This window comes from Molothrus ater, chromosome 2, assembly GCF_012460135.2.
Source record: "Molothrus ater isolate BHLD 08-10-18 breed brown headed cowbird chromosome 2, BPBGC_Mater_1.1, whole genome shotgun sequence".
NCBI lineage: Eukaryota > Metazoa > Chordata > Aves > Passeriformes > Icteridae > Molothrus > Molothrus ater.
This window is the reverse complement of record NC_050479.2, coordinates 111034752-111043203: the sequence shown is the minus strand read 5'-3', so window position 1 is coordinate 111043203 and position 8452 is coordinate 111034752. Positions and strand designations below refer to the sequence as shown.

The following is an 8452-nucleotide window of genomic DNA, read 5'->3' as shown; positions in this document are numbered from 1 at the left end:
GCCTGTGGCAGCTTTTGTTCTTCTTGTGCCTCACGTGTGGCAGCGTTGTGGCTTCTCTCCTCTACACCAGGCATCCTCTCGTGGTTTGTTTCACATTTAAAATGAAATCTTTGACTTGGGAATGAAAACATCATCGTGTCAGTATTTCCCGTGGGATGGGAACACAATTTTCCAATCATCTCTAGCTGTGGGTGCCTGATTCAGAAAGTAAAATATTAAAGAGATGGAAATGGCAGCATTTATAAGACATGGTTTGTTAAAAGGTTTAGATAGTTGTAGAATAGCAGGAGTTACTAGATGCCTCTTTAGTTCACCCTGCCTATGAAAGCAAAAACAAACTCATACAGTTTTGATCCCTTGCAATAAGAGGGCTGCTCTTTTTGTTCTGCTCCTAAAGGGAGTTACTCTTCAAGAAATTAAAAGCATCCAAAGGCTAGGAATAATTTCTTTGCCAAATAGTTGATGAAGTCTAGATCCTGAGTGGTACCAGAGATCCAGGATTTTAAAAAACTGTTTGCAAACTGTAGCTTGTTTTTTGTTGGTTTGGTTTGTTTTTGGGGTTTTTTTTTTTTTGTCTTTATTTTATTTTTAATTTTTTTTTTATTTTCAACCCTGTTTTTGCTGTACTTCTTCACTGTACGAGTGGCACTTGATATGGGGTCTTGTTTAGAACTCCTGCTTTCAAAGGAAATGGGTTTTCTACATGTTCTCTTTGAAGGGATGAGCACAACCCTTTGTGACTACATGCCGTTTTCTTTGCCTTCATTTTCTGCAGTGCTGATTCCTTCTGCTGAAGATGGCTCAGAAATGGGCAGTTCTGGCTGTGCTCCTTTTCTTGCCAATCAATCTGGTTGAAGGTAAGTGAGAAAGATCCAAAAACTGCATGTAGCACTGTTTGATACTCTGTATTTCCAACTTGCCAGGACATTGAAAGTTCACAGTGCACCAGAGCAAATTTTGCCTATTGTTTTGTGGGAATGGAAAGAGTAATGTCTCCTTGGCTGGCAAATTAATCGAGCGCCTTGCAGAGTGGCAGAGAATGAAAAATCTGACAGGAATCCAAAACTGCTCATCTAAAGATACATCTGTTCAGCTGGGACAATGGCAGGAGAGCGATGATTTCTGTAATAAAAGGGATCCACATATGTCTCTTACTAAACTTCTGCTCCAAGGGATGTTGGTCTGACCGTGCCACAGGTGTGTGTTCCACAGCTATACTGAGTTTTACTGGCACTTGAAGCAAGGCATCTAATTCAGGAGCACAATAAATATTTGAAATAGTTTCCTTTCCCTTAAGAATGAATTTTGCCCTCCCCATCAATTTTTCAAACCCTATATTAAAGTGATAGAAATTTATTGCCTAAAATAAAGGCAGGGAACTTGCAGCTTGTCAGCATCACTGTCCACAGCAAAAAGGCACCATCTCCACTGCACTTCCAAACTTCAGGAAGGTGGATCTGGAAGTTGAATACTAATAAGTGCCCCAAAGCTGCCAGTACAGTCAGGAAGTATATTTTTAAGGGTGATGGAGCCAAGAGTTTCCTGTGCTTTCACAATGGTTGTAGCATATTTTTAATGTCTTTTTGCCATCTTATGAAGCTCACAACAGGGTGACTGTGGAGGCTGGCTCGGAAGCGGTGCTGAGTTGCCCCAAAATCTTCAAGGTGCCTTCACTGCTGGTGATGTGGAAGGGGCATTGCACAAGTTGCTGCTTTTTATCCTATAGAAGGGATCACAATAAGACAAGCAGTCTGAACTGCAGTAAGAGGATCACGTTGAAATATTCACCTGGCAGTGACCCTGCACTCCGTATTTACCCTGTGCGCCTCAGGGATGAGGGAATTTACACCTGTGAACTTGCCAACACTGAAGGGAATTTTCAGTTTTTCTCTTCTCTGACTGTGATAGGTAAGACTGCATCACTAAAGTAAAAATTAAATTAGTCTATTTGCAACATAGGCAGGAACAAAAGAATATTAGGAAGCATAATGAATACATCAAATCATCTTTTTCATATAGTGAGGTAAACTATATCTAGGTTTCCATAAAAAAAAGGGAGAGATTTTTGGTTCTGGCTATATTAGTTAAGCCATCTCAATATAACTAAAAATTATAAGAAATTAATTTTGCAACTCTATAATTGCTATTTTTTGTCATTAATTTGTTTTGGATTTGGGTTTTGGAGTATTTTTGGTTCTTTCCTGGAGAATTGTGCCTTTCTGATAAAGGTTTAGGTGTTGTGTGAGCCTTTCCCTGTTTTGCCAAATGCAGAATATGAGTTGTTGGACTTCAAGCAGAACAGTTTTGCCCAATTCCTCTTTTATTTCCCTGCTATCAGATTTTTGATTCTACATATCCAAACTCCTAAATAATGTACCTGAAGCTTCAGCAATCTGCCTTTGCATCAGTCAAGTTGTAAATCTTTATTGAATCCACCCCTCTCTGTCATCCCATCTCCTGTTAATCTGTCATCACCTTTTGGCAAACAGGAGGAAGCAGTACTTTAGATGCAGACAGTTAGTTTTGAAGTGTCCACCTTGGACTTTTTGATGTATTGTTTTTCCTTTAAAATGTGCTAATATTTCAAATTATTTTAAAATCTCACAAATTGGTCATACAATCTAAAAAAAACCCCACCTGTTTTTCAGTTTCTCAGCTGGTGATTTTATACTAAAAAATGAAATAGAAATAAAAAATTGGAATAGAAATAATGGTTGTGGCTTTTCAAAATTTCTTCTGCAGTCCCTCCTACGGTGACTCTGACCCACGACAAGAGCAGGGTGGCTGTGTGCCAGGCATCTGCAGGAAAGCCAGCTGCTGACATCTCCTGGATCCCTGCAAGCAATCACAGCTCTGAGGAAGAATTCCATCACCCCAGTGGAACAGTGACCAGAGTGAGCTACTTTGGCTGGGCCAACAGCTCATTTCCCTCTGTCACCTGCCTGGTCACCCACGCAGCCATGAACCAGACTCTGGTCATGGACCTGAGATGTAAATAATGTTGTTTTGTGATTGCTTTTCATCATGTCTTGGGCTCCTCTCTGCTGTTCTGTGTAGCTGTTCCCACTAAATGCCAGGGCTCTGGAGCTAGGTTAGCATGGTTATAAGGTGGAAGTCCCAGTGCATGTTGAGAGATAAATTAATGATTTTGAAACCAAATGCTTTGTGGTACTCTACGGAGAAGCTTTCAGTGTGTTTTTCTCTCAAAATTCCTGTTCTGTTTTACAAGAATTCCTTATTCTGCTTTCAGTGGGTTCACCTTGGCAGGCTGCCAGGTGCTCTCCAAGCTGCTCTATTGCTCCCTCCTCTTCAACAAGACAGGGAGAAAAATACAATGGCCAGCTCATGGGTCAAGGTGAACACAGGGAGAGATCATTCACCAATTGCTGTCACAGGCAAAAAGGACTTGAGAGAAAATAATTTCTTGCCACTCAAATCAGAGGAGGGATAGCGAGAAAAAAGAGAATCTAAAAGTGCCTTCCCCACGACATTTTGTCCAGCTTTTCCACAGTAGTGATGGTCCGGAGAAAATTTCCTTGGAGCCTGTCTGTCTGTGACTGGCAAGTGTTCCAAAGGTAGTAAAGGCTAAAATTCAGCTTCTGTGGCTGTGCTGGACCTGTTGGAAGTCTATCGCAGTAGGATTTGTAAGAACAGCTAAAGATGTGCTCACACCACCAAAGTATCTCTACTAGTAAAGGCATGAAGAACAGAAATCAGCATAAACTAGTCATTAATAAAAGCATTTTGCAGGGAGGCTGCTCGGTTGTAAAGGGCTAGCAGTACTTGAAGAAAATGAGAATGTAAAGGCAGATGAGTTGAAAATGAAAATGTGTTTGTGCACACAAATGACTGGGAGTGTGAGGCAGCTTCTTATTGCTGGTCGGCATCCAGACATCTCATCTGTTTCTCTCTGCTTTGTTTGGAAGCAGAGGATTAGCTTTTTCTTGCAGATAAGGTAGGCAGTCATGTCACAAATACTGACATCTAGCTCTCTTGTAACTTGCTCTCTTTTCTCATTGCCCAGACACCTCCCCTACGCTTCTCTACATCCTGACAGGAGCAGCTGCAGGTGCCATTGCTGTCACTGGTCTGACTTTATGCTTGATATTCATATGCAGAGGTGAGTCTTTTGAATCTGAAATATACTGCAATTCCATTGCTGACCATGTGCAGGTACAAGGACATGCACTTTATTGCTGAGACTGAGGTGGGAGGCAAGGGTTGAGGAAAATGTTCATATATGCACTGTCCTTTTGGAGAAGTCATAATAAAATAAGGGGTAGCAATTTAAAATATGTCTGGAGTTTTGAAAGAGCCACAGGTATTGTGGTATTAATGCATTACAGACATGTCAGAGATTCATTCAGGATGAAAAGGGTTCTCTCTGAGAATAGGGCAGGCTTTGAGTTTTTAGAATTATTTTGTTTGTTCTGCATTTACCAGCACAGAATTCTGTACTTAATAATGACAGTTCATAAACTAATGACTAAACACAAACTATCTTTGTTTCCATGAGCAGTGATAATTTTTCCCTTGAGCAAGTGTAAGAATAGGCCAAATAGTTTGATATCTTTCAGATAATTGTGTATTGGGCATATTAGATAGCTAATTTGTTTAATTTCTCATACTAAATGCAAAACACAGCTACTAAGAAGAAAATCAACTCTACCCCAGTAGAAACCAGGGCACCCAGCATGACCAAAAGTTTCAATGAAGGGAAAAATAAAACAAGAGCGTGTCAAAGTGCAGGATGTAAGAAACCCCAAAAACTTAACATGTGAGGGTAACTGTATTTTGAAGAAAGTCTTTCAAGAGCTGGAGGTAGCTAGAGGAGAACCCCAGCTATACCAGCTGTGTACCCTGCACCATCAAACCACTCTAACTTCCTGACATCCTACTTTCAGCTTGCTGGTTACGTGGACGGGCACAGGGCCCAGCAGAACACTTTAGAGTAAGTGGGCTTTGTGTGTGTGTGTGCTTTGCAGGTTTTGGTGTTTTCTTCACTAAAACTTGTGTCTGCTCTGACAAACCTCCCATACACCTCTGGGAGCACTTGGAGGGGGGGAAGAGGAACACATCATCTGTGAGAATGTCTGTTGTTTGGATGGCCCTAGCTTCATGTATAATCAGAGTATTTGAGCAATTTTAATTTTAATTTGAGCAGTGTTTAAGCACTGGATATAGAAGGGTGTGGTGCATTTCCTGTCTATAAGTCACATTTACAGTGGTCACTTTTAACTCTCCCAAAACGTAATATTTTCATATTTCTGCTTCACAGAGTAGTCTTTACTCAGATGTTTTATTTAAGAATGTGTATTCTTAATGGCAGAAGCCTGCCTGATTAAAGATTGGATGGAAGTAGACAGGCCTTTTACAATGAGGGGAAAAAGGTCCACTTTGTTTCGCTATATTGGAGACAAACACAGCTATGAAACTTTTATTTTTATGTGGCAGTTCATATACTTGTAAACCAGGATACACCAGGGATAAATCTGCCACCACAACTTTTACTCACTCTCTAATTCCAGTGTGTTGTGGTATATATTTAACAAAATGAAAATGTGCTGCTTTTCCTCAGGGCTTCTGCCTCACTTAATGCACATGGAAAGACCAATTATTTCCTATTTTGTTTTCTGCTCATGATTTAATTAATTGTCGTGTGCCCTGTTGGTTGCAAACCAGTCAGAGTGCTCTGAAGTTAAAATGATTCATTTCCTGATATGCTCTTGTGTGGCATTCAGGACAATTTCATTGATGAGAGGGGGAGTTGCAGAGATCAAAGGCTTCCAGTGATTTTAGGTGCCTAAATTGGATTGTTTGTGGTCTGTCTGTTTTATTTTCAGAGAAGCTATCATTGTTCATTTTCATCTATTTTGCTGTAGATACCAACATTTCAAAATTTGTTTCTGAAAAGACAATATTAAAAAAAAACAATATTAAGAAAACAATGTCAGAGGCTGTCCTGTTGAGGCTTTGTGAAGGCTGTTCTTGCATTTGTCTGCCAGTTCATGTTTCACCCTCTGTGCTCTACCCTTTTGCTCAGAGAGCTCAGAGAAATCACTTCACATTTCTTTTGCAGCAGTAATGTTACCTACCAGGTCTCTTCTGCTCTTCGCTTTTAGTTTGGGATCTATAGGAATGACAGCCCCACAGTACTCTACAATGTAATACAATGGTACATGTTTTTCTTCCTGTTGCAGACTAGAGCCTCAAAGTTCCCACCTTCACGTGCAACAAGAGTTGAGCCTCCTGACTTTCCAGAGAGCATCTATGTGAATTACAAACCAAGATCTATTTATCTATACTTAGAAGAGTGTAGGCACAAGTAGCCAGCTCAGCTGTTAATGATACTCAGCTCCTCAAACTTGTACTTCAACTCTTAAGCCTCAGACCTTACCCCCAAAAACCTTTGTCTTTCCTGACCTGACGATGGTGGGGCAGAAAGGCTTGTTTAAGTAAGTTTTTTTCTCTTTCTCTAAATATCAGTACAGCTCTAGAGAAAGTTGGAAATTTTAAAGATTGAATCAGGGAAATACCTTAATTTTGTTAGAAAATGGACTTTGATGTATGTGCTGACTTTCCTCAAAACAATAATGGACATATTTCTGTGCCAGAGTAAAAGACTGCTGGTGAAAATGTAGCACTTTTCTTTCAATTTTGACAACTGGATGCTCTGTAAAGTTCTGTGTTGGAAACTTGAAAGTGGCATGGGAGACCTCAAAACACAGAAGGTCAAAGCAATGTATCTAACAGAAATGCAGAAATAAGAGAGTTTTAGGAATTTTGGTTGTTTTGTTTTGTTTTCTGGTTGCAATGACAGATGATGATCTCGTATTTGACATCTATGTATTTTTAACATACTTCTTTTTCAATTAATCTTCCTGTTTGCATTGATAATTGATGGAAAATAAAACCAATTTGATATTATACTGGATATGGAAATAAGAAACAGCAATGGACAATTTTTGGACACTCTTTAATGTAAACATGCAAATATTTACTGGAAGGATTTTTGTGGTTATTTGGGAAAATGTTTTTTAACCACTTTCTGAGAAGCTGAGATCACGTCATGGTTTTACTGAGAACAGAAGTGTTAAGTTGTATAAAGTGCAGGTGGTGTGCTAGTTTAAAACAAAGGAAAAAAAGACAACCCTAACCGCACCATTTATTTCTTCTCATCTTATGTCCCCAAGCTAAAAAAAACCTCCACAGAGTGGTTCTTAATTTCAGTTTTCATTGGTCAGGTCTGTCAGAGCTTCCAAACACTAATGCAGCAGTAACTAAACTGAAAGGTATGTTTTGAAGAGCCTTTTCCTGTTTGTTTCTGCAGGGTCATCTCTGCTCCATAAGCATTCTTAGGCATGAGCATCTCCCAGTGCCTTGCACTTTATCACTTCTAAATAGACGTGGATGTCAGCTGACATCACTCCAGCCTTTCATTTTAGTCAGAAAGGCATGAAAAATGACTCTCTGCCTTAAGGAAAAGGACCTACAGAGGCCATGCTGGTTTCCAGGCTTAGTGGACAAGTGAAGCCTTTCCTGTGGTGTTGAATGTCAGTGATGGGTTGATCTCACTCTGGTGTGCAGCATTATCATGCCTTCTGTAGGAAGGGAGAGGCCCTTTTCACGTCTAAAACCTCTGGGAGAAATAAGTGACAACTTGGAAGTAGTGCAAATAGGTTTGAAATGATGCTAGGTAGGAAAAGTGTCTTGTAGCTCCAGTGAAATTCACAGCAGTGCCTCAATCCAAGGTGCTGTCGAGGGGTCATTTGTGACTTGAAGCTTCTGAAATAGAGGGAAGATCTCTTCTTGCTTAAGGAACTGCCCAGTCAGGTTTAAACCTGGTGTTTTCTCAGTGTGGTAAATGAGCATGGATTGTTTTGTGGACAGCTACAGCAATCTGTGCCTTTTTCAGAAGCTGGATCATTGCAGCCACACCCAAGGATGACAGGGCTGTTAAAATTAAGAGAGGCTGTGGAGCAGCCTGGTTCTGGGAATCACAGTGCATGTGTACTGTGATCATTAGGGTGTAATGTGATTTTTCCTTAATTCCTTTGCCCCAAGTGAGATGTTGAAGGGTGAGATCTCATAGAGACAGAAAAGATAGAACCTAGACAGGGAGATGATGGTGTGTGGGGAGAAAGCTCTCTGAAGCTATCTGTGATAATTTGTCCTGGCTGAAAACTATGGTTTTCACTCTCATATCTTTATTTTCACCTTTAATTTGCATTTGGTGGAATTGGCCCAGTCACCTGCAATGTGTCAGCACTTTTGTACCGTAGAAATTCTGAGCAGACTTAGTGCTGAAACGAGGTGCTCTGGCAATGACATGGGCTATCCTGGAATAAAATTGGCCCTTATGCTTTTTAGGCTTGTTGTGTATGATTAATAGAAGTTATCAGGCCAAAGAGAATAATGTGGCTATGAAGGTGCTTGTAAGAAAGGCTGGGAC

At 40.3% G+C, this 8452-nt stretch overlaps 1 protein-coding gene across 1 annotated transcript; it reads left to right on the top strand.

The window, feature by feature from the left end:
* Positions 1-796: 796 nt before the first annotated feature.
* On the top strand, positions 797-6800 carry LOC118689786 (cell surface glycoprotein CD200 receptor 2-like). The gene is made up of 6 exons (XM_036388242.2): positions 797-857; positions 1600-1908; positions 2743-2991; positions 4025-4120; positions 4905-4951; positions 6201-6800. Exons 1-6 carry the CDS (start codon positions 797-799, stop codon positions 6327-6329), a joined length of 891 nt encoding a protein of 296 aa, XP_036244135.1. The 3' UTR covers positions 6330-6800.
* The last annotated feature ends 1652 nt before the right edge of the window (positions 6801-8452 follow it).

Excerpts from the sequence above, each read along its gene's own strand:
- LOC118689786 (XM_036388242.2), top strand. The coding sequence starts at position 797 with ATGGCTCAGAAATGGGCAGTTCTGGCTGTGCTCCTTTTCTTGCCAATC. Across the intron at positions 858-1,599 it reads GCCAATCAATCTGGTTGAAG|CTCACAACAGGGTGACTGTG; the intron begins GTAAGTGAGAAA and ends CATCTTATGAAG. Across the intron at positions 1,909-2,742 it reads CTCTTCTCTGACTGTGATAG|TCCCTCCTACGGTGACTCTG; the intron begins GTAAGACTGCAT and ends TTTCTTCTGCAG.